The sequence below is a fragment of the Chlamydotis macqueenii genome, chromosome 1, assembly GCF_036417535.1.
Source record: "Chlamydotis macqueenii isolate bChlMac1 chromosome 1, bChlMac1.mat, whole genome shotgun sequence".
Taxonomy (NCBI): Eukaryota; Metazoa; Chordata; class Aves; order Otidiformes; family Otididae; genus Chlamydotis; species Chlamydotis macqueenii.
Genome location: NC_141556.1, coordinates 214,779,302 through 214,803,482, shown reverse-complemented (window position 1 = coordinate 214,803,482; position 24,181 = coordinate 214,779,302). Strand labels below are relative to the sequence as shown.

At 67.1% G+C, this 24,181-nt stretch overlaps 1 protein-coding gene across 5 annotated transcripts in view; it reads left to right on the top strand.

The window, feature by feature from the left end:
* Positions 1 to 24,181, top strand: part of ARAP1 (ArfGAP with RhoGAP domain, ankyrin repeat and PH domain 1) — a 34,344-nt gene that overhangs the window by 6,898 nt on the left and 3,265 nt on the right. For 3 of the 5 annotated variants that reach the window (XM_086739818.1, XM_086739814.1, XM_086739815.1), the window contains exons 3-30: positions 3,156 to 3,292; positions 4,072 to 4,142; positions 4,409 to 4,512; positions 5,184 to 5,342; positions 7,873 to 7,942; positions 8,180 to 8,300; positions 8,419 to 8,624; positions 8,709 to 8,815; positions 8,901 to 9,100; positions 9,241 to 9,326; positions 10,192 to 10,374; positions 10,967 to 11,141; positions 12,929 to 13,063; positions 13,248 to 13,383; positions 14,954 to 15,056; positions 15,137 to 15,332; positions 16,001 to 16,046; positions 16,184 to 16,347; positions 16,533 to 16,745; positions 18,305 to 18,410; positions 18,618 to 18,765; positions 19,054 to 19,137; positions 19,311 to 19,379; positions 19,515 to 19,632; positions 20,760 to 20,873; positions 21,842 to 21,984; positions 22,462 to 22,494; positions 23,492 to 23,574. In XM_086739818.1, the coding sequence (XP_086595944.1) occupies positions 3,156 to 3,292; positions 4,072 to 4,142; positions 4,409 to 4,512; positions 5,184 to 5,342; positions 7,873 to 7,942; positions 8,180 to 8,300; positions 8,419 to 8,624; positions 8,709 to 8,815; positions 8,901 to 9,100; positions 9,241 to 9,326; positions 10,192 to 10,374; positions 10,967 to 11,141; positions 12,929 to 13,063; positions 13,248 to 13,383; positions 14,954 to 15,056; positions 15,137 to 15,332; positions 16,001 to 16,046; positions 16,184 to 16,347; positions 16,533 to 16,745; positions 18,305 to 18,410; positions 18,618 to 18,765; positions 19,054 to 19,137; positions 19,311 to 19,379; positions 19,515 to 19,632; positions 20,760 to 20,873; positions 21,842 to 21,984; positions 22,462 to 22,494; positions 23,492 to 23,574 (3,510 nt within the window). The remainder of the gene's footprint in view (positions 1 to 3,155; positions 3,293 to 4,071; positions 4,143 to 4,408; positions 4,513 to 5,183; positions 5,343 to 7,872; positions 7,943 to 8,179; positions 8,301 to 8,418; positions 8,625 to 8,708; positions 8,816 to 8,900; positions 9,101 to 9,240; positions 9,327 to 10,191; positions 10,375 to 10,966; positions 11,142 to 12,928; positions 13,064 to 13,247; positions 13,384 to 14,953; positions 15,057 to 15,136; positions 15,333 to 16,000; positions 16,047 to 16,183; positions 16,348 to 16,532; positions 16,746 to 18,304; positions 18,411 to 18,617; positions 18,766 to 19,053; positions 19,138 to 19,310; positions 19,380 to 19,514; positions 19,633 to 20,759; positions 20,874 to 21,841; positions 21,985 to 22,461; positions 22,495 to 23,491; positions 23,575 to 24,181) is intronic. The other 2 variants (XM_086739816.1, XM_086739817.1) reach the window with 2 other exon arrangements.

Sequence of the window (24,181 nt, the reverse complement as noted above, 5' to 3'; positions counted from 1 at the left end):
CGGCGTCGCCGGACGCTCCCAGCGTAGCGGGGTCCGGCCTTGCCGGGGGTCGCGGCTGCCTGCCCAGGTAGGGACGTCACTGCCGCCATCGCGCCGGCTGACGGCGGCGGCGGGGGGCCGGTGGGGCTCTCGCAGGGGAAGCGAGCGCTGCCCGTGCTGCGAGGTGCGAGTCTCGCCGCCTTTTTGGCTCGTTCCGGCGTTTCCTGCCCCTGCCCTGCGCTTTCGGGGCCGGAGCCGGGGCTGAGCAGGGATTGCCGCTCGCCGGTGAAGCGACGCGGGGCCGTGGCTCGCTTGACACGGCACGGGGGTTTTGCAGAAGCCGTGGTGTCCCGGCACTTTCCATGCGCTGGTGTGGAGGGCGGCGGGGACCCCGCTGTGCCGGCGTATCCTGCCATTGTACCCCGCTGTGCTGGCGTGTCCTGCCATCGTACCCCACTGTGCCGGCGTGTCCTGCCATCGTACCCCGCTGTGCCGGCGTGTCCTGCCATCGTACCCCGCCAGCGTTCCCCTCCTCTGCTTTTTGCTTTGCCTGATGCTTCCTTTCTCCCAGGGATGCGTAGAGTGGGGCACGGCCTTGTGCCGGACGGTGCCAGTGTCGGTGCCGGCGTTGATTCCGGTGCCGGTGGCGGTGCCAGGCCCAGCGACGGAGCAGGTGCCGCGGCGCAGGGGAGCGGGCGCAGACAAGGGCCGCATTCAGGCGGGCGCGGGCGCAGTCACCCCGCGATGACTCTTTGGCGCGGACCCAGCCGCCGGCCCCGGGCTCCGCGTGCAGGGCGGCACGTGCCGGGGAGCCACTGGCGTTGGGGGTCCCTGGGCGCCGGGGTAACGGGGTGCCCAGTTTCGGTGCCATGCACAGGGTGCCTGCTGCCGGCTCCCAAACGCCTTCCCCTGCCCCCACGGCCGGGGACCCCCCCGGGCTGCCTGCGGCTGGTGAGCACGGGGGCTCTGGGGGTGCGGGGGACGCTGCGGGGCTGGCCAGGGACCTACAGCCGCGGGGTGATGCTTGCCCATGTCGGGGTGACGCTTGCCCATGTCGGGGTGATGCTTGCCCATGTCGCGGTGATGATTTTCCAGGAGTGGCTGGTGCTTGCCCATGTCAGAGTGATGCTTGCCCGTGTCAGAGTCATGCTTGCCCATGTCTGGATGACACTTGCCCATGTCAAGGTCGTGCTTGCCCATGTTCGGATGATGCTTACCTGTGTCTGAATGATGCTTGCCCACGCTGGGGTGATGCTTGCCCGTGTCTGGGTGATGCTTGCCTATGACAGCGTGATGTTTGCCCGTGTCTGAATTATGCTTGCCCATGTCTGAGTGACGCTTGCCCACATCAAGGCGCTGCTTGCCCATGTCTGGATGATGCTTGCCCATGTCTGGATGACGCTTGCCCACGTCAGGGTGACACTTGCCCGTGTTGGGAGTGACGCTTGCCCGTGTCAGGGTAATACTTGCCCCATGTCTGGGTGATATTTGCCCACGCTGGGGTGATGCTTGCCCACATCAGGGCGACAGTTGCCCGCGCTGGGGCTGATCCTTGCTGCCGGGGCTCCGGCTCCTGCGTGGGTCTGTCCCTGGCAGCGCTGGCTGGGGGCTGAGCCCCTCACCCTGCCCCCCGGCGCGGGTGCTCCCTTGGGGGGGTGTCCCCACGCGCAGGCTCGGGGCTGGTCCCTAGGGAAGGCCCAGGGGCCCGCCCGTGCCGTGGGGGCCTTGGCAGGGGCACCGCCCAGCATTTTGGGGGTGACACCACCCCCCTGGCTCCCCTCCCTTGCAGCGGTGCCACTGTGGCCCCCGCGCTGCCTCCCGGCCCTTGCGACGCGGGGCTCAGCCGGCGCCGTGGCCGCCCCACGGGGGTCTCGGGACCCCACTCGGGGGGAAACGGCCCCGTGGGGGTGGCGTTTTGCGACGGGGCGAGGCCAAAAGCGGCCGGCTTTGCTGTCACCCCCCGCCACGTGCCGGCAGCGCCAGCCCTCGACGTTTGGAGGTCCGGGGTCACACCGGGGCGTTTTGGGGAACCGGGGTGTTATCTGTGCCTGGGCTCCACGGTTTCCCCCCAAACCCTCCGGAGACGTCCCCAGTGAGGTGACAGAGGTGTCCGCGGGTGCCCTGCGGAAAACAGAACGGTGAGGGGCGCAGGGTGCCCAGAGAGGCGGTGGATGCCCCACCCCTGGAAACATTCCAGGCCAGGTTGACCGGGGCTGTGAGCAACCTGATGTGGTTGGAGATGTCCCTGCTCCTTGCAGGGGGTTGGACTGGGTGGGCTTGGACGCTCTCTTCCCACCCAAACCATTCCGTGGTTCTGTGTCTACTGCCCGTGTCCCGGGCGCCCCGGCCGCCCCGCTGCCCACGCTCTCCGACGTGCGGATGGCTGCGGCCGGTTCCCATGGAAATTGCCAAGAAACGAGGTCAGCCCGACCCGCCGCGCAGCCGACGCTCGCTCGCCGGCCTCCTCCAGCGCCGCGCCGCCGGCCGAGGGGGAAGCCGCCTCTCCCGCGGCTCGCCCCGAAATCCGGGAACGCTCTTGTGCACCGGGAATCGCCGGGAGTCGGCCGTCCCCAGGCCGGTGCCGACCTCGGCCGTGCTGAGCGTTCCCCGGTGCGGCCGAACCCGGCTTCCCGGGGGGTTCTGCGGGCCGGACGAGTGTCCCCGCGGGTCCCTCCTCTCCCACGGGCCAAGATTTTGGGGCTGTGGGCGTGGGCCGCTGAGCCCGGAGCAGCCCAAAGCTCTGTTTCCAGGAAAAGAGAACCCCCGGGACCCCCGTCCCCGCTCGAGGGACCCCGTGGCCACCGGCCAGGCAGCTGAGGAAGCGGCACCGCCGTTGTTTAGGCTGGAGGAGAAAAATAATAAAAAAAAACAAACCCAAAACCTGTTCTGGGCTCCGGGGCGGCTCCCGGCGTCCTTGAGAGCCGGATAAGGCACCCGAGCCGCAGCAGCAGCCGGCTGGGACGCCGGGAAAGGTTCTCAGCGAGAAAATTGCGGGTGCACCCCCGGCCAGGCCAAGCCTTGGCCGTGGGGGGCTGGGGGCTGCGGGGGCTTGGGGAGCCTGACCCCTTTTTGGGGGGCGCAAAGCCTCTTGCACCCCGGGACACCCCTCCCTGCGCCGTCCGACGGCTGCGGGTGCAGCGGGGCGGGGGTGTAAGGCTGGCTCCCCCCTCCCGCAGCATCCCGGCTGAAGAGGAGGTCCCGGGCCCCAACGCAGCCCCCGCCGGCCCGCCGGCCCCGCTGGCCCTCCTGCCCCGCACGAAGCCGCCGGCCCCGCCGCCCGCCGAGCCCAACGTCCCCCTCGCGCCCCAGTTCGGTGAGTAGGACGGCCAGGTTTCGACCTCCCCCCCCAAAATCTTCCCCTGTCCCACATTTTCCCTTGGGACGTCCGGCTGGGGCTGTCCCATCCGCCATCACCCGTCCCATGGGTGCTGTGCCTTCGGCCCCCCCCCCATCAGCCCATCGCTTTTTTGGGCTGGGGGTTTTCAGGGAGGGCGAGATCCGGGGAGAGCAGAGGGTTTGCGCGGGCTCCGAAAGCAGTGGCGCCAATTCCCAGGGGAAAAAAGCCTGGAGAAGCGTCCGCCAAGGGTGAGCTGGTGGGGCCACTTGTCCCCTGCGGGATGGGCATGCGCCGGCCGGGATTTCTGCGGCCGCGGGCTCCTCGCTCCCGTCCTTCTCCGGGATTTTATTTCCCGTGGGCTTTATTTCCCAGCGGCTCGCTGCTCCCTGTCTCTCCGAGGGCCGAGAGGAACGGAGCGGGAGGGAGGGAAATCCACCCTGGAAAACAGGGTGTAGGAAAAATCCCCCGGGACCCCCCCCGGCAGCAGGGGCTCCCGGGCGAAGCCGCGGTGCTGGTGGCACCCAAATCCCTTCCCGGTAACGCCGGGAGTTGCCGCCAAGGGGACTTTGCCCTTCCTTGCTCTTCCCCAAACTCTTCCATAAAATCCCGTCGCCGCACCGTCCCGAGTGGCTGTTCGCCAAGGGCAGAGGCGCCGGCGTCCCCCGGCGCCGGGACGAGGCGGAGGGGTGGGCGCGGGGTGACAAGACCCCCACGTCCCGTGCTGATTCCCGGCACCTTCCCTCCGCTTCCCGCAGATGACTCCGACTACGAGGACTCCGCTTGGGAAGAGGAATTAGCCGGGCCCGCTGAGGAGATGGCCGAGAAGGTGGGTCCCGCCGCGGGACGGGTGACGAGGGGCTGGCGTTGGGTTGTTTCGGTCTCCTGCGGGTGCTGGGACCCGTCCCGTGCGTGGGTGGGGGTCCCGGGGTGGGGAGCCTCCGCATCCTTACCGTGTGCGCTAGCGGACGTCCGCAGCATCGCGGTGCGCATTCGATCCCCGCGCGGGGGATTTCTATCGGCCGGGGGACCCCGCTGATTTGGGCAGTGGGGAGGGCGCGGGGTCGCCCCCCTGAGCCGCGTGTGCCCCCCCAGGAGGATGCCGAGCCCGTGCCGGGGCGGCCGCGGTCCCTGCGCTTCAACAGCCTCTTCAGCGAGGACGAGCTCGTCGAGGACTACTACGATGCGCCCAGCGCCAAGTAGGAGCCCGTCCGCCCCGCGCTCACGCGCGTGTGTGTGTGCACAGGCAGGGGACACGCGTGTGGGGAGCGACACGCGTGTGGGGAGGAACACGCGTGTACAGGGAATCCATACGCCCGCAGGCGGGGGGGTATTTCACATGTGCTCACGCACGCTCGTGTGGGATGCAAACGCTGGGTGGGGGAGGCTTGCGCGCACGGGTGCGTGTGGGCGTGCACGCATGATTGGTGATATTCTGCGTGCACACGCGTGTGCAGGAGAGGGCTACGTGCGGGTGCGCATGGGGCGGGGGTTGTGTGTGCTGCGTGCGTGCACAGGTCAGGGCTCCTCGTGCCTGCACGGGATGAACGCGTGTGTGCACCTGCGAGCGAACAAGGAGCCCGCACGTCTCTGGGTTCAGGGCTGCGGGCCTGGGGGTGCCCCGTCCCCCCTTCCCAGGGCTGGGGGGCGCGCCGGGACCCCCGCCAAGGGGACTCAGCCGCTGGCGTCCCCCCCCTGCAAACCCCCAGCGCTCGCGTTTCGCCCGCGCCTCGGGGAAGGGCAAGGGGAGGCCGAGGCGCGGTGCGAGGGGGGTGGGTGCGAGGGGGTGGGCGCGAGGCGGGGTGGCCGTGCCTGCTCCCCCCACCCCCGCGGAACTCTTAACCCCCCTCCCTCTGCTCCTCGTCCCCAGCAGCGGCAGCGGCTGCAGCGACAGCGGTCCCAGCCCGCGCCCGCTCGCCGTCCCCGGCGGCAGCCCCGGCCCGTTCGGCGACGCCATGGAGGGCGCGGCCGCCGCCCCGCTCTCGCCCACCATCAAAGCGGGGTGGCTGGACAAGAACCCGCCGCAGGGGTGAGTGATGCACCGGGGGGGGCCGCAGACCCCCTCCCCGCTGCCCCCCTCCTTTCTAATCCCACCCGTGATTCCTGCACGCGGGGTGTCACTTCGCTTTGATGGAAAGCCGTCCCGAGGGGTTCCTTCCGCTCCCCCGATTTAGGTTAAAAATTCCCGTTTCTGGTGAAAAAGCGGGTGCCACCAGCGCTGAGCTGGCCGAGGAGGAGGAGGAGGAGGAAGGGCTGCGGCTTGAACTTCCCCGTGCAGCCGGTGGGCTCGCCGGGAAACGAGCTGCCTTTGCTGTGGGGAAAACCCCCAAACAGCGGCGACCCCAAAAAGGTGCTGAGGAGGGAGAAGTGGGGCGCTCGGGCAGGGTCCCTGCCGACAGCGCCGGCTCCTCGCGCGCGGGTTGTGGCTTCGCCGTGTTCGCAGCGGGACGAGGCACGGCCGGCAGCGCCCACGGGTGCCGGCCCCGACCCCAGCGTTTCGCAGCCCCGGCGGCTCCCGGTGCAGGGACGCCGGTCGGAGACGTAAAACCACGGGCGGTGTTGGGTGCGGGGCCGTGCGCCCGGGGGGCGAGCGAGCCCAGTGAGCCCAGTGTGGATGGGGAGCCCGGTGAGCCCAGTGATCCTGGTGATCCCGGTGAGCCCAGTGACTCCGGTAAGCCCGGTGAGCCCAGTGAGCCCAGTGTGGATGGGGAGCCCGGGGAGCCCAGTGAGCCCAGTGTGGATGGGGAGCCCGGGGAGCCCAGTGAGCCCAGTGAGCCCGGTGATCCCAGTGAGCCCAGTGTGGTTGGGGAGCAGGGTGAGCCCAGTGACCCCAGTGAGCCCGGTGAGCCCGGTGATCCAGTGAGCCCAGTGTGGTTGGGGAGCCTGGTGAGCCCAGTGACCCCAGTGATCCCAGTGACCCCAGTGAGCCCAGTGAGCCCAGTGTGGATGGTGAGCCTGGTGAGCCCAGTGAGCCCAGTGTGGATGGGGAGCCCAATGATCCCAGTGAGCCCAGTGACCCCGGTGAGCCCGGTGAGCCCAGTGAGCCCAGTGACCCCGGTGAGCTCGGTGAGCACAGTGATCCCAGTGATCCCAGTGAGTCTGGTGAGCCCAGTCAGCCCGGTGAACCCAGTGAGCCCAGTGACCCCAGTGAGCCCGGTGAGCACAGTGATCCCGGTGATCCCAGTGAGTCTGGTGAGCCCAGTGTGGACAGGGAGTCTGGTGATCCCAGTGAGCCCAGTGAGCCTGGTGCGCACAGTGTGTACGGCAAGTCCAGCAAGCCCAGTAAGCCCAGTGAGCCCAGTGAGCCCTGCAAGCCTGGGTAGCCCAGTTAGCCCAGCAAGCCCAGTGAGCTCAGCAAACACAGCAAGTCCAAGGAGCCAGCGAGCCCAGGGACTTCAGGCAGCCCAGTGAGCCCAGTAAGCCCAGGAGCCCAGGGACCCCAGTGAGCCCAGCAAGCCCAGGGAGCACAGCTGCCCCCATCCCAGCAGGGACCGCACTCAAAGACCCCCCCCCACCCCACGCCAGTCGAGAGGCAAAAATCAGGCAGGAGAGGTGACGGATATTTGGGGGGGGGGGTGCTTAATGTGGGCTACCAGGGAGCGGCGAGGCTGCAGCCCCGCCGAGGGGGAGGAAGCTCCGGCTGCGGGCGGCGGGGCAGCCGGGCTGCCGGGGAAGCGAGAGCGGCCGGCAGGTCCCCGGGAAGCTGGAGAAGCTGCTCCGGCGGCTGCTGGAGGAAGGAGCCGGAGCCTGGGGAAGGCGATGGCAGGAAAACCAAAAACCCCCAACCCCGCTGAAAGCCCCAGAGCAGGGCTGGGGGGGCTCTGGGGGTCCTGACGGGGAGCGGGAGAGCCTATGGCAGGGCCGAGCGCTTTAGTCCCGGTTGCTGTTGCCGGTTACGTAAAGGCCGAGCGGCCGGGGTCACGTGCGGCGCTGGCGAAATCCTTCCCGGGCCAAGGAGCCCTTGAGCAACGGGCGCTGGGGCTGGGGGGCCGGCGTGGCAGCGGGGGAGCTGATGGGGGGGCTGCATGGCTGGGCTTCTCCCGCAGCCCTGACGCCGGGGTGGATGGGCTGGGGAGGGCGAAGGGGTCCCTGGTGGGACCCACCCCTCTCCCCCCGCATCCCCGTCCCGATGGAGATGCTGAGCTTCGCCCCCCTGCCACGCAAGAGCCCGGGGTGCCACCAGCCCGGCACACGTCCCCCGCGTTAAACCCTCACCAGCCCCTAGGTCACGGGTTGCAAATGAGGATTTGGGGAGGGTTGGGGGGCTTTTAGGGGCAGCCCCCGTTCCCAGCCCAGTGTTTTAATTGGCGCCGGGCAGAAAGCGTGAAGTCCCCCTCGCTGTCCCCCCCAGCAGTGACACCGGGGCTGGGGACAGGGCGCGGGATCGATGGCGCGGCGGCCCCGGGCTTTTGGCAACTGGGGCGTGAAGGCGCGAGCGGAGCCTCATCCCCGAGTTCAAGGGCGCACGGTGCGGGGCGGCGGGGGGGGACAAGCAAAGGGGGGGCTGCTCCGGGGGTGCCGCTGGGTCAGGCCGTCCCCTCCGACGGGTCCCTTCCCAGGTCCTACATCTACCAGAAGCGCTGGGTGAAGCTCGACGCCGACTACCTGCGCTATTTCGACGGCGAAAAGGTGAACGGGGAGGGAGGGCGTGGGGGGCTCGTGGCCGAGAAGGGGGCGGAGGAGCCCACCTCTGTCCCCCCGGGCACCCCGAGGCGCGGCCGCATCCCGGGGAGCAGCAACGGGCGGGTGCTGGGGCGATGCCGGCACCGCGGCGGGATGCTCGGAGCCCGCCGGACGCGGATGCTCGGCGCACCCCGAGGCCACGGTGCCGAGCGCTGTGTCTCTCCCCGCCCCGCCCCGCCCCAGGACGCCTACTCCAAGCGCTTCATCCCCGTCGCCTCCATCTCCCGCGTCGCCAGCGTCGGCGACCAGAAGTTCGAGGTCATCACCAACAACCGCAACTTCGTGTTTCGGGCCGAGAGCGACGGTGAGCGGCGGGGGTCTCTGCTCCTGGGTGGCCCCGGCCGCTCCCAAGGGATGAGGGGCGGGGGCTCCCGGCCCCCGGGGGGGCTGATCCTGACCCGTCTCCCCCTCCGGCCCCGCAGCCGACCGTAACGAGTGGATACGGACCCTGCAGCAGATCGCGGAGGAGCGGAAGAGCAAAACCCCGGAGAGGACGTCCGTGCCCCTGGCCACCAACGGCGCCGCCGACTCGGCCGACAAGAGCGGCTTCCTGGAGCTGCGGGGCTTCAAGCACAAGCTGTTCGTGGCCGTGGCCGGGGACAAAGTTTTCCTCTACAAGAACGCAGAGGTGGGTGGACCCCGCTGCCGTTCCGAGGGGGGGACCCTGTCCCTTCGCCCTCCCGCTGCCCTCCCTCACCCCTCTGCCCCTCAGGACTATCGCCTGGGGATCGGCATCACCTACATCAAGATGAATGTGGGGAACGTCAAGGAGGTGGACCGCCGAGGCTTCGACCTCACGACGCCGTACAGGAGCTTCAGGTGCGCCCAGGGGAGGGGAGGGGGTGCCGGGGGTGCTGCCCCTCCCCGCAGCCCTGCCGCCCCTCACCGCCATCCCCGCCGGCAGCTTCTCGGCCGACTCGGACCAGGAGAAGGAGGAGTGGGTGGAAGCCATGCGGCAATCCATCACCGAGGCTCTCTCCAACTGGGAGGTGGCGGAGAGGGTCTGGGCGGCGGAGTCCAACCGCTTCTGCGCCGACTGCGGCTCGCCCAAGCCCGACTGGGCCTCCATCAACCTCTGTGTCGTCATCTGCAAGAGATGCGCAGGTACCCGTGGCGCGGCGGGGCACGAAGGGGCCCCGCGTCGTCGTCCCCCGCCCTGGCCCTGGGTGGGGATGCGGGGGACGCCGGCGGCTCGGTCTCTCCCACCCCAAAAACAGGTCCCTAAGGGCTCGTCTCGCTGCCAGGGGAGCACCGGGGCCTGGGCCCCGGCGTCACCAAAGTGCGGAGCTTGAAGATGGACAGGAAGGTGTGGACGGAGGAGCTGATCGAGGTATTGGCGCAGACCAACCCCCAAAGCCCTTTTTGGGGGAGACACCCCGTCCCCGGCCTGTGGGCAACACACTGCCCGCGGGTCAGAGACTGGAGGAGCACGGCAGGGTTTTTTCCAGCCGGATCCGAGCCCCTTGGGGCGATGCTGAGGTTGGGGAGGGGACCCCCAGCAGCCCCCCATCCCCATCCCCGGGGTCCGCGGCCGGCTGGCACCTACCCAGCCACACCGGCGAGGACAAGCGGCCTCCCGTGCCCGCGCCGCAGACAGACGCCGGCCACGTGTCCGCGGGGAGACGGCTGTGGGGCCGCGGGAGCAGGCGTGGGGAGACGGCTGGGGGACTGTGGGGCGGGGGCGCGGGGCCAAGCGGCAGAGCAGCCCCCCAAAGCGGAGGAACGCGTCGGGGCGGGCGACGGGGTCCGGGATTTGTTACCAGGCCTAACCCGGCCGCCATTTCCAGCCCGCAGACCCTGGCTGGCCCCCCGCGCCTCCCAGCCGCCCCGGCTGGATCCTGCATTCCTGCCTGGCGTCCCACCCGCGCAGCCCCCGCCTCCGGCATCGCCCGCTCCCCGAGCCCCCAAACGCTTCCAGCTGCCGCCGCCGGCTGCTCCCCTTCCCCTCCCCTGGCCGGGCTGGCATCCCCCGGCCCCCCACCCGCTCCAGCCCCTCCTCGCCCCCGCTTGCACCCGTACCGCTCCCAAAGAGCAGCTGGATGCTGCTTTCCAGATGTGATTTTCCGCCCCAGGAAGAGGGATCGGCAGCTGCAGGGGCTGCCAGACACCGGGGCTGGGCTTCTGCTGGGCAAAGACCCCCCCCCGCTCCCAGTGCCTGGCAGCACCGTCACATCTGCCTCTCCTCCTCCCCGCAGCTCTTCCACCAGCTCGGCAACGCCGCGGCCAACCAGTTTTGGGCGGCCAATGTGCCCCCCAGCGAGGCCATCACCCCCGCCAGCAGCAGCGGGGAGCGGCGGCGCTTCCTCATCGCCAAATACCGGGAGGGCAAGTACCGCCGCTACCACCCGCTCTTCGGCAACCAGGAGGAGCTCGACAGGGTCAGTGCACCCCGGCGTCGGGCGCCGTCTCGGGGGTCCCGCCCGGGTGCCGGGGTCAGCACCGAAAGGAACCGCTGGTGGGGACGGAGGTGCCGGGCCAGCACCCCCCCCAGTCCCTGACCACGGCACCCGTTCCCAATCCCGGGTGCCGGACGGTGGTCTTCACCCCGACTCTGCGTGACTGGCGCAGGGAAGGCCACCCCGGCGCTCCGGCCGCCGGCCCTTCGCCTCCCCGCCTCCGCCACGGCTCCAGCCGTGTTTGCACAAGAGCCGGGGGCACGCCGGAGGCCCGGGCGGCCGCGGGAATTCGCATGTGGGCTTGTTTGTTTTTCTGCTCCGGCTAAGCCGTCCCGCCCCGCTGCCGTATGACTTCACCCCGGCTCCTTAAGGGAGGGATTCGCCGCCCGCTCCAAACTTTTTTCTCCCAGTTCCAGCCTCCTTTGTCCTGCCCGGGCGGCCGGGAGGCGGCGGGGGTCTGGCTGCTCGTCGCGCTCCCACCCCGGTTCCTTTTCAGCGGGGTCGGCTCCTTGTCGGTGGTCTCACCCTCCGGAGGCCTTTGGCCTCACCCGCGGCTCTCCCGGCTCCGCCGCAGGCTCTGTGCGCCGCCGTCACCACCAGTGACCTGGCCGAGACGCAGGCGCTGCTCTTCTGCGGGGCGGCCGTGACCTGCGCCACGGGGGATCCCCAGTGCCCCACGCCCCTCGCCCTGGCCGAGAAGAGCGGGCAGAGGCTGCAGATGGAGTTCCTGCTCCACAACAAAACCTCAGGTAAGGGCTGACCCCTTGGAGCCCCCACAGACCCAAACCCATAGCTGACATTCCCGGAGCCGGGCTCGGAGAGGTGTCGGGGTGTCCTGGGGGGATGCAGGGATGTTTTGAGTCGATCCCAGCTCAATATCCTGCCCAGCTCTCCGGCTGCTGGGCTCTGTGCACCCTGGGAAAGAGGATTTGGGGAGCCCCCGTGCCCTCGGGCGGGTCCAGAGCCCCACCGAGGATGCCAGCTGGTGCTCCGGGCACTGGGAGGGATGTGGCCAGCTCTTCCGCACTGTCCCGGCACGCCCTGGGCATCCCTAGGGAATGCTCCTACTCCAGCGTCCCCACTGGGGCCAGGGGGATCCAACCGTTTCGTAGAGCATCCCCCTAAAACCCCCGTCCCGTGCCCCCAAATGTGCCCGCCCCACCGAGCCCCCCGCTCCGGGTGGGCTGACGGCTCCCACGGGACCGATCCGCGCCCTGACGCGAGGCGGACCTCCGGCCTTGGAAAGCTCTGGCAGCCGGGACGGAGGTGTGCCGGGGCTGGCCGGAGCCGCCACCTCCCTCACCGCCTCGGCGGCCAAGTCCGTCCCGCGGAAGCTGGAGCTGGCCCAAGACTGGGGCTGGCCCTGATGTTCCAGAGGCGTCAGCACAAAAAGGGTCTGGGAGAACGGCGCGGCCGCCCCGGTGAAAACCCAAACCCCTGGGCTCATCCCGCCGGGACCGGCTCTGGCAAGCGTCTCCGGAGTGCTGGGATGGCTGGGGTCACCGGGCCCGGTGCCGTGCGTGGAGCGGGGCTGGGCTGGCGGAGCGGGGCTCTGCGTCCTCCTGGGTTTCCCCGCTGTCTGACCCTGGTGTCCCTGCACCCCATCCTGGTCCCTGCAGGAAATTGGGGAGGGGGATACCTGTCAGCAGTGGGGAAACTGAGGCAGGAGGGAGCACGGGGAGGCTGTGGCAGAGCCCTGGGCCGTTATTTCAACTGCGATACTCTGCGCTCCTCCTCCTGCGGAGCGGCAGGGACCTCGGATGGCCCGGGAGCGGCCGCGTGGGTGGGGAATCCGGTCCCCACCTTCCCCCGATGTCCCCTTCCCATCGCAGCTCAGTCCCTGCGGCTGGTCTGCAGGGGGGAATGCGGGATGCAGGATGCAGGATGGAGGATGCAGGATGGAGGATGCGGGATGCGGGATTTGGGATGGAGGATGTGGGATGCAAGATGGATAATGTTGCAGGGGGGAATGCTGCAGGATGATGCTGCAGGGGGGAATGCGGGATGCAGGATGCAGGATGCGGGATGCAGGATGGAGGATGGAGGATGCGGGATGCGGGATGCAGGATGGAAGGTGCAGGATGGATGATGCTGCAGGGGGGAATGCTGCAGGATGATGCTGCAGGGGGGAATGCGGGATGCAGGATGCGGGATGCAGGATGGAGGATGCGGGATGGAGGATGCAGGATGGAGGATGTGGGATGCAGGATGGAGGATGGAGGATGCAGGATGCTGATGTGGGATGGAGTTTGGGGGCCGGAACTGCTCCTTGCACCCCAGCTGTGGTGGGGGCTGGCGGTGCAGCCTCCTGGGACGCTTTTGGGCTCCTGCTTCTTGTGCTGAGCAAGGGGGAGGTCACCCGGCCGTTCTGGAGGGCTGGGGGGACGGAATGTGGCCGGTGTGGATCCCAGCAGCATCCCACTGCACCCCATAGCTCCGCAGGGGGGTTTGCAATCCCCACTGGCAGCATTTCGGTGAATCCCACAGGGGGATGCAGCCCCCCACACCCCGTGACAGGTTGTCACGCCGTTTTCAGAGACCCCGCGCCTGGAGGTGGGCGGCGGCGAGGAGAAGCCCTACTTGGTGCCCCCACCCTCCGTCACCCACAACGGCTTCCTCTACAAGACCCCCTCCATGGCCAAGCCCGTGGGCGAGCGCAAGGGCCTGGAAGGTAGGCGGGGGGCCGCGGGGCTGGGAAACGGGGCTGCGAGGGGATTGGGGGGCGCAGAGCTGGCCCCTGCCCCCCTGGGTACCAGCATCACCTGGCCAGCCCGGTTTGAGGGGTGGGGAGGGGGGTGGTCACGGTGGGTGGGCAACCCGGGTGGGCCGGTGGGCAACCGTCCCGTGCCGCGCAGAGTTCAGCCGGCGGTGGTGCACGCTGCAGGACGGCGTCCTCAGCTACTACGAGAGCGACCGCAACGCCGTGCCCAACGGCGAGATCAGGGCGGAGGAGATCGTCTGCCTGGCCACCAACCCGCCCCATGCCCACGGGTAAGGCTGGACCCCCAGAGCGTCACCCTGCAGCACCCACGCAGCTCCGTGGCCACTGCATCGCCCGCGGGCGGTGGCACCGGGGGCCTGCTGTCCCCCAACCCCACCGCTGGCCCCTACGGCACCCGCAGCCAGCCCGAGCCAGCCCCCTGCGCACGGAGCCTGTGGAAACCCTCTGCATCCCCTCTGCATCCCCTCTGCATCCCCTCTGCAACGCCTTTGTAACCCCTCTCCAACCCTTTGCAGCCCTTCTGCAATCCCTTTGCATCCCCTTTGTAACCTCCATTGCATCCCCTCCGCAAACCCTTCACAGCCCCTTTGCATCCCCTGTGCAACTCCTTTGCAACTCCTCTGCAACCTTTTTGCATCCCCTTTGCAACCCTTCTGCAGACCCCTTTGTAACCTCTTTTGCAACCTCTCCGCAGCCCCGTTGCAGCCCCTGTGCACCTCCTCTTACAACCCCATTGTAAGCCCTTTGCAACCCCTTCTGCAATCTCTTTGCATGTCCTTTGTAACCTCTACTGCATCCCCTTTGCAACCCCTTTGCATGCCCTCTGCAATCCCTTTGCAACCCCTTTGTAACCTCTCTTGCATCCCCTCTGCAGCCGCATTGCAGCCCCTCTGCATCCCCGCTTGCCATCCCCTTGTAACCCCCTTGTAACCCCTTCTGCAATCTCTTTGCATCCCCTTTGTAACCTCTTTCGCATCACCTTTGCAAACCCTCTGCAGCCCCTTTACAACCCCTTGCAACTCCTTTGTAATCCCTTTTGCAGCCCCTTCGCAACCCTCTGCAACCCCTTTGCATTCCCTTCGTAACCTCTATTGCATCCTCTTTGCAACCCCTTTGCAGCCCCTGTGCATCCCCTTCACAACCTTTATTGCATTCCCTCTGCAGACCCCTCTTTTGCAACCCCTCTGCAACTCTTTGTAACGTCTATTGCATTCCCTCTGCAGCCCCATTGCAGCCCCTCTGCATCCCCTCTTGCAACCCTGTTGTAACCCCTTTGCAACCCCTTCTGCAATCTCTTTGCATGTCCTTTGTAACCTCTCTTGCATCCCCTTTGCAACCCCTTCGCATCCCCTTTGCAAACTCTTTTGCATCCCCTCTGCAACCCCTTTGCAACTCTTTGTAACCCTTCTGCAACCCCGTTGCAACCCTTTACATCCCCTCTGCAGCCCCTTCTGCAGTCTCTTTGCATCCCCTTCTTAACCTCTATTGCATCCCCCCTGCAGGCCCTGTGCATCCCCTCTGCAGCCCCTTTGTAACCCCTCTGCAACCCCTTGCAACCCATTTGCAGCCCTTCTGCAATCTCTTTGTAACCTCTATCGCATCCTCTTTGCAACCCCTGTGCATCCCCTCTGCAACCCCCTCGTAACCCCTTCTGCAACCTCTTTGCCACCCCTTCTGCAATCTCCTTGCACCCCCTCTGCACCCCCTCGCACCCCCCGGCAGCCCCCCGCTCCCGCTGGGAGCGCGCGCGGCAGCGTGGCGATGCCGGAGGTCCCAGGGCGGCGGCGCGAGGATCCCGACGGGATCCCGGCCGTTCCCAGCGCCGTCCCTTCCCTCCAGGCTGGAGAGCACGTTCGAGGTCTACACCGAGTCGGAGAGGCTCTACCTCTTCGGGCTGGAGAGCCCCGAATCCGCCCGGGAATGGCTCAAATCCATCGCCAAGGTGGGACGCAGACGGGCCAGGGGCGCGGCGGCGGGCGCCTGCCGCCGCCGCGCTGACCCACACTGTGCCCCCCGCCGCAGGCCTTCGTCCCCCCGCACGCCGAGGAGCTGCTGGCGCTGGAGTTCGCGCGCCTGGGCCGCCTGCGCTACAAGGGCGGGCTGAGCCTGGAGCGGGCGCAGGAGGGCTGGTTCGCCCTGGCCGGCTGCGCGCTGCACCTGCGCCTCCCGGACGGCCCGCGCCAGGAGCCCCTCCAGCTGCGCAAGCTGCAGGAGCTCTGTGCGTGCCCCCCGCCCCGCTGGGAGGGACCGGGGGGGAGGAAACGGGGGGGGGGGGGTACCGCAAATCCTGCCCCCGGGGGTGGTTTTGGTGAGGGGGTGGTGGGTGCAGACCTCGGGGTGCCTCTGTCGCATGGGATGCAGCCACTCTTCATCTTCTTCCATCCGCTTCCTCCTCTCCCACCTCCTTCCATCTTCTTCCTCCCCTTCCATCTTCTTCCTCCCCTTCCATCTTCTTCCTCCTCTTCCATCTTCTTCCTCCTCTTCCATCCTCTTCCTCCCCTTCCATCCTCTTCCTCCCCTTCCATCCTTTTCCATCCTCTTCCTCCTCTTCCATCCTCTTCCATCCCCTTCCTGCCTTTCCATCCTCTTCCTCTCTTTCCATCCTTTTCCTCCCCTTCCATCCTCTTCCTCTTTCCATCTCCTTCCTCCCCTCCCATCCTCTTCCTCCCCTCCCATCCCCTTCCTCCTCTTCCATCCTCTTCCTCCTCTTCCATCCTCTTCTTCCTCTTCCATCCTCTTCCTCATCCCTGGGAAATCGCTGCTCCTCCCGTTTGGGCTGGAGCTGGACCCGTTGGCACAGCCCCCCACTACCGTGATGTGTGGGGCTGGGGGGGCCGGGGGTCCCCACATTCCCGCGGGTGAGGGGCTCCCCGCCTTCCCTTCCAGCCATCCAGGGAGACAACGAGGTGCTGGTGCTGGTGGAGAGACGGAGGTGAGACCCCCCCTCTCCCCACGGGGACTGGGGACCCCAAAAAAGAGCCGGGACCATCAAGCCCAGCGTTCCCGGGGGTCCCGGCTGGGTTTGGGGGGTCCGGCTGGCCCCCCGGCTGAGGCCTGGCTTCCCGGCAGGACGCTGTACATCCAGGGGGAGAGGAAGCTGGATTTCCTGGGCTGGGTCCAGGCCATCCAGAAGGCCGCGGGCAGCTCGGGAGACACCTTGGCGGAGCAGCAGCTGACGGAGTCGGACGTCCCGCTGCTGGTGGATCGCTGCATCGACTACATCACCCAGTGCGGTGCGTGCGGCGCATAGGCGGCGCGGCCGGCCGAGGCCCAACGCGCTCGTGACACCCCTTTCCCTGCGGTTGCGGCGACGCCTGTGGGGTGGAAAGCGCCGCGACGCCGGCTCCCCGGTTAAGCCAACGGTGGGCGGCCGTGCCCCCACAGAGCGGGGGTCTCACTGCCGCTGGCTCTGCCGCAGGGCTGACGTCGGAGGGCATCTACCGCAAGAGCGGGCAGAACTCGAAGACCACCAGCTTGCTGGAGACGCTGCGCCGCGACGCCCGCAGCGTCCGCCTGAAGGAGGGTGAGCACCAGGTGGACGACGTCGCCAACACCCTCAAGCGCTTCTTCCGCGACCTCGGCGACGGGCTCTTCACCGCGCGCTGGGGCCAGGACTGGCTGCGGGCCTCGGGTGAGCCCCGGTGGGGGGTGGTGGGAGGTGGGGGTCAGGGAGTGCGTGGTTTGGGGAGCACATCTGGGCCCCGCGTGTTCCCCAGCGGGGTCGTGCAGGGGACTCGCCCCGTGCTGGTGGCTCCAGCGGTGGGTGGGCAGCGGAGCGTGCCCACGCCGACCCCGTGCAGCCCCCCTGCGCCGGCACGGCTGGGGCTGAGCTGGGGCAGGGAGCCCCCCCCCGGCCCTCTGTTTCTGGATCCGGCCCCTGGACACCGGGAATGGACAGCATCCGGCGGCAAAACAGCCGTGAGCCATGGCTCTGTGGAGCCGGGATCCTCCGGTCTTGTGGAGCTGGGATGCTCTGCCCCTGGGATGCTCCAGCCCCGTGATGCTGGGATGCTTGGGCCCCATGGAGCTGGGACACTCCAACCCAGTGGAGCTGGGATGCTCTGGCCTCGTCAAGCTGGGATGCTGAGACCCAGTGGAGCTGGGACACGCTGGTCTCATGGAGCTGGGATGCTCTGGCCCTTGGGTGTCCTGGCCCCATGGAGCTAGGGTGCTTCAGCTCCACAGAGTGGGGACAATCAGGTCTTGTGGAGCTGGGATCCTCTGACCCTGGGATGCTCCGGCCCCATAAAGCTGGGATGCTCCAACCCCACAGAGCTGGGATGCTCTGGTCCCATAGATCTGGGATGATCCAGCCCCACAGAGCTGGGATGCTCTGGTCCCATAGATCTGGGACGATTGGACCCCACAGAGCTGGGATGCTCTGGTCCCATAGATCTGGGATGATCCGGCCCCACAGAGCTGGGGTGCTCCAGCCCTGGGATGCCCTGACCCCGTGGAGCTGGGTGCTCCAGCCCTGCAATGCTCCAGTTTTATGGACCTGGGATGCTGCAGCCCCACAGAGCTGGGATACTCTGGTCTTGTGGAGCTGGGACACACTGGCCTCATGGAACAGGGATGTTCTGGTCCCATGGAACTGGGGTGCTCCAGTCCCATAGATCTGGGATGATCCAGCCCCAGAGAGCTGGGATGCTCCGGTCTTGTGGAGCTGGGATGCTCTGGCCCTGGAATGCCCCAGCCCTGGAATGCCCCAGCCCCATGAAGCTGGGATGCTCCAGCCCCACAGAGCTGGGATGCTCTGACCCCACAAAGCTGGGATGCTCTGGCCCTAGGATGCACCACCCCTATGGAGCTGGGGTGCTGCAGCTCTGTGATGCTCCAGTCTTGTGGAGCTGGGATGCTCTGGTCTTGTAGAGCTGGGATACTCCAGCCCTGGGATGCTCTGACCCAGTGGAGCTGGGATGCTCTGGTTGTGGAGCTGGGATGGTCCATTCCCACAGAGCTGGGATGCTCCAGCCCGTGGAGCTGGGATGCTCTGGCCCTGGAATGCTCTGGCCCTAGGATATTCCAGCCCCATGGAGCTGGAATGCTCTGGTCTCATGGAGCTGGGATGCTCCATCCCCACGGTGGGACAGGAGGGTCCGAGGTGGGGTCTGGAGAGGGGATGGTGGGGCCGTGAGTCTTAATCTCCTCTTCACGCCCTTCATCCCCTCCCTCGTGCTCCTCTCGCAGCGCTGGAGGACGAGGAGGCGAAGATCGATGAGTACCGGCGTCTCCTGGGCACGCTCCCCACGGTCAACCGGGCCACGCTGAAGGCGCTCGTCAACCACCTCTTTCGGTACGGCGCGGGCGGTGTGCTCCTGTGTGGCATCGCCCCATCCGCTGCGGGGTCCTGGGGCGGCTGTGGGGCGGAGGAGAGCCCTCGGCTCACATCCCGAGCAAGGAAAGGAACGGGATTTGGGGCCAAGCCGCACCTGAAGCCGAGCATCACATCCTGGCTGAGGCGGGGGTCCTGGGGCAGAAATTTTAATGGGGTTCCCCGCAGGGTCCAGCGCTTCTCCGGGGAGAACCAGATGAACACGCACAACTTGGCCATCGTCTTCGGGCCCACGCTCTTCCAGACGGACGGGAAGGACTACAAGGCAGGGCGCGTGGTGGAGGACCTCATCAGCCACTACGTGAAGATCTTTAACGTAGGTTCACCCCCGCCGCGGTGCTGCTCTGGGGAGAGGGGGCTGGACCGGGCCGACGCATGGAGGTGGAAGGAGGAGGAAGCTGGATCTGCTCTGTCTGCAGACATCTTGCTTCGGAGATGAGGGGAGGGGGTGGCCCATGTCCCCGCAGACCCTGGAGAGTCCTGAGCCTGGAGGTGCCAGCACCGCTGGCCAGGGGAGCAGATTCCCCCAGGGACCTGCATCTACGTCTGCAGTGAAACAGAAGGGTGGTCCAGTCAGGCTCCTTGGGCTCCTCTTCCTCGGCAGGTCAACGACCAAGAGATGAAGAAGCAGCAGGACGAGATCATGGCCATCATGAAGATGCGGGAGGCAGCGTCCAGTGGGACACAGGTGGGTCCTGGATGTGGAGACCATCCTGGGGCACCCTCCTTGCATGGGGACCTCACCTGCTGCTCCACCGTCTCCTGGAGGTGCCCCAGGCGGGGGGTGTCCATGCTGGGTGAGGGGGATTTAGCCCATGGGTGGGAAGCTGCAGGTTGAAGTTCTCTCCCGTTGCCCTCCAGCAAGCCGGGGACTTCATCTGCACTGTCTACCTGGAGGAGAAGAAGACAGAGGCAGAGCAGCACGTCAAGGTGAGCGGTGGGGCGGAGGGGGTGGAGGGGGCAGGGACCCCCCGTTGCGTGCCCAAACCTCTGTGGTGACATGGGGGGGGGGATGTGGAATGGCCCTGGGCACCAGCTGATGGATGCCTGTCCCCTCCCTTGCAGATCCCAGCCACCATGACAGCCGAGGAGCTCACCTTCGAGATCCTGGACCGGAGGAAAATCGTCATGAAGGAGAAGGATTACTGGAGCTGCTTCGAAGTGAACGAGAGGGAGGAGGCAGGTCGGTGTGGGGGTGGTGGGGATGGGGATGGAGATGGAGATAAAGATGGAGATGTGGAAGGGGGTGGCTATGTAGATGAGGATGAAGATGGAGATGAGGATGATGATGGAAATGAAATAGGCATGGAGATGGAGATGATGGAGATGGAAATGGCAATGGAGATGAGGATGGACATGGGGATGGGATGGGGATGGGGATGGAGATGGGGATGGGGATGGAGATCATAGAATCATAGAACCACGGAATGGTTTGGGTGGGAAGGGACCTTTCAAGCCCACCCAGCCCAACCCCCCTGCCAGGAGCAGGGACATCTCCAACCACATCAGGTTGCTCAGAGCCCCGGCCAACCTGGCCTGGAATGTTTCCAGGGATGGGGCATCCGCCGCCTCTCTGGGCAACCTGGGCCAGTGCTCCACCACCCTCAGTGCAAAAAATGTCTTCCTTATGTCCAGTCTGAATCTGCCTCCCTCCTGGGAGGGACAGAAGGGAGCAGGGGGACAGGGGTGGGGATGGGGATGGGGATGACAAGGCTCCCGTGGGGACCGCACCACACAGCAACGCTGGGACGGGCTCCAGGCGCTCGGAGAAGGACGGCTGCCGTGCCGCCGCCTTGCTCTCCGTGGCCAGGTTGCGCGTGGCCGAGCGTCGCGGATGGGCCGTCGGTTTGGGCCAGGACCTGCGGGACATCTCCCTGCATCCTCCGGGGTTCAAATGCCTTTGAAGCTTGGCGAGGGCGGCCGGTATTCACCTACGAACTCTTCCGAAATCCTTGACACGCCCTTCACTCCCGTGGAGGCGCGTGTTTGGCATACCTCCGTGCATATTTTGCCAGCGTGTGCGCCGATGGCAGGAGGCCCACGGCAGTGCGCGTTTTCCAAACAGAAATGTGTTGCGATGGCAATATCGCGTCGGCAACCGTTCCTTCGCTGCCTTCCCGTCCCCGCGGGTCCCCGCGGCTCGCGCGCCGCCGACCAAAAGTCACCTCCCCGGGGGACAATTAGGAAGCGGCAGCGCTGCGCAATGAACCCAATTAAAAGGCGATGGCGCCGCGTGGGGACAGGCAGGGGACGGACGTGTGGCATCCCCCGGGACACTGCCGGACCCCCCGCCTGTCCCCTGCCCCGCAGAACGGCCCTTGCACTACTCGGAGAAAGTCCTGCCCATTGTGCACTGCCTGGGGATGGAGAGCTACCTGGTGGTGAAGAAGCAGATGTCCATGGAGAACATGCTCCTCTACCTCGGTGAGCAGCCGGGGGGCCAGGGGCCTGGGCGGGAGAGGAGGGAGAGGATGGGATGGGATGGGATTGGGGATGGGATGGGGATGGGGATGGGATGGGGTTAGAGATGGGATGGGATGGGGATTAGGATGGGATGAGGATGGTGATAGGATGAGGATGGGATGGGGATGGGAATAGGAATGGGAATGGGGATGAGGTGGGATGGGAATGGGATGGGATGGGATGGGGATTGGGATTAGACGGGATGGGGATGAGGATGGAGATGGGATGGAGATGGGATGGGATGGGGATGGGATAGGATGGGATGGCATGGAGATGGGGATGAGATGGGATGGGGATTAGGATGGGATGGGAATGGGGATGGGATGGGATGGGATGGGAATGGGGATGTGGATGGGGATGGAAATGGAGATGGGATGGGATGGGATGGGGATGGGAATGGGGATGGAGATGGGATGGGGATGGAGGTGGGATAAGATTGGATGGGATAGAGACAGAGATAAGGATAGGGATGTGGATGGGGAAGGGTATGGGATGGGATGGGATGGGATGGGATGAGATAGGAGGGGGAAGGGGGTGGGATGGGAGTTGGGAACGGGATGCAGAAGGGTGGGATGCAAACAGGATGGGATGCAAGTGAAGATGGGGATGAGGATGAGGAAGGAGACAGGGATGGGGATGGGAATGAGGTTGGGGCCAACACTGGGTCCCTGCCAGCGCTGGGTGGGCAGGATCCTCCCTCTCCTGCCGACTGCGATCCCGCAGAAAAAGTCCCCAAGGGATCAACCCTTGGGCCACATCCTGCCTGGCCACGCGAGCGCAGTGGGCACCAGCCCGGTTCTCCGGTGGCTGGGACCCCCCAACACGGGGCCGTGGCTGGACGCTGCGCACGGTGCGGTGGGGGAGACGTTCCCGGGCTGGGGGCAGGCGGAGGGACGGGGGACACCCCGTGCTCAGGCGCGTGTCCCCAGCCAGCAGAGTGGGCGACTGCAAGCACGGCATGATGAAGTTTCGGGAGGAGAGGAACCTGCTGGGGCTCGGCCTCAGCACCGGCTTCCACGACCGCTACTTCATCCTCAACCACGCCTGCCTGCGCCTCTACAAGGAAGTGAGGGTGAGCCCCGTCCTGCCCATCCTGCCCTGCCCCTGCCCTCGCTCTCCTGCCCAGCTGTGCCCTGTCTGACCCCGTGCTGGGCGTCCCTGAGGACCTGGGACCCACGCGAACCGGCATCGCACGGAGATTGCAGGCTGCGATGGGGCTGGCATTGCACCAGCATGGTGGGCAGCGATGGGGCTGGCGTCCCGCGGGCAGCGATGGGGCTGACCCCAGCAGCCCTGACCCCAGCCCCAGAGCGCACCCGCAGCAGGTCCGGAGCCGGCTCCGACTCAGCGCCAGGGCTCCGAGGGGGACGCTGGCACCCGGGCCGTGCCGGGACATCCCCTGCCCTCCGCTCCCTTCTCCCCCTGCTCTGCCAGCACACCCTGGTCCCCTGCCCGCAGGCAGCGTAGGGTCCGCAACGGGGGCGTCCCCTCTCCTCCCGCTGCACCCCATCCTCTGCGTCCGCTTTAACCCCCCTCCTCTGTTGCACAGAGCCTGAGGCAGCGGACCCCCCCCTCGGACAACGTGAGTAGAGGAGCCCGGGGGGCTCGGCCGGGGCGCGCGGGGGCCCCCGCGCCCTCTGCCCTTACAAGGTTGCCCGGGGTCCATCCCAAATCCGATCCCGCTGCACGCCTGTGCCGATCACCATGTGACAGGGTGCTGCATGTGCCGTGGCGGCCCCCGGTGCTGCCGTCCCCCCCCCCGGCACTGGGGGTGCATCACCTTGCACCCCTCTTAGCTGGGATCCTCCGATTTGGGGGTACCGCTGCTCCTGGAGGCGGGGATGGGCTGAGCTGGCTCCCCATCCCGCGGGCATTGGGTCGGGCTCTTGTAAGTCACGCCGTGCGCCGAATGCAGGCGGGTGGCCGTACCGCGGGGGTCCCAGCGTGTCACCCGCTGCCGGGACATGGCCTGTGTGACAACGGGGGTGTCCCGGCTGAGAGGGGAGGGAGCTGCTGGTGATGGGCGAGGCCCGGAGCAACCCGCTGGCGCAGGAAGGAGCTGGTGGGGCCAGCGGTGCCTTGGCTTTGCCGGGACACCCTGCTTCCCCCATCCCTCCTCTCGGGATGCTGCTGGGCGCGTCCCAGTTGGGGCACCCATCTTGATGTGCCGCGCCGTGCCGGCGGTGGGACGTCTGGGGACGTGGTCAGGGCAGAGAGAGCGGCCGGCAGAGCGGGGCTGGGGCCGTCACAGGGATGGGGGACGTCCCATGGGGGATGTCTAGGGCCAGGCTCTCGAGACCCCATCGCAAGGTGCCAGCGCTGGTCCCAGCACCATCTCTGGGGGACCCGGCCACCTCCCCTCCAGCGGTGGTCTCTGCCATGGGCGACAGACAGCCACTCCTGCCCTTCCTCTGCTCCATCCTGGGCTTCACCCTCGTCCTGAGCTCCTTCCCCATCACTGCATCCCTACGGCTTCTCCTCCCTGCCTGCCCGAGGGGGACAAAACCCCCATTGGCGTGGGGATGGGTGGGGACAGGTCTGGCAGCCCCCAACCCGGTGCCGGGTCCCTCTGTCCCCAGAGCCACAAGCCGGAGAAGGAGTGGCCCGTCAGGAACCTGAAGTTCTACCTGGGCGTTAAGAAGAAGCTTCGGCCACCGACGTGGTGAGGAGCAAAGCAGTGACCTGCCGGGATGGGGACAGAGATGGGTCAGGGATGGGGATGAGGATGGGGATGGAGATGGTGATCAGGATGGGGACAGGGCTGGGGATGGAGACAAGGATGGGTGTGGAGATGGTGATTGGGATGGGGACGGAGTTGGGGACAGGGCTGGGGACAAGGACCAGGATGGGGATGGAGATGGAGATGGGGACAGGGACAGGGGTGGGGATGGAGATGGGGATGGGGATGGGATGGAGACAGGAATGGGGATGGGCGTGCAGATGGTGGTCGGGAGGGGGATAGGGTTGGGGACAGGGCTGGGGACAGAGACAGGGATGAGGATGGGGATGGGGACAGGTATAGGGACTGGGATGGAGATGGGGATGGAGATAGATGGGGATGGTGACAGGGCTGGGGACAGGGATGGGGATGGAAATGGAGATGAAGATGGGGATGGGGATGGGGACAGGGATGAGGATGGAGGTGGAGACAGAGATGGGCATGGGATGGACATGGGGATGGGGATGGTGTGGAGATGGTGATTGGGATGGGGACAGGGCTGGGGACAGGGACAGGGATGAGGATGAGGACAGGGACAGGGATGGAGATG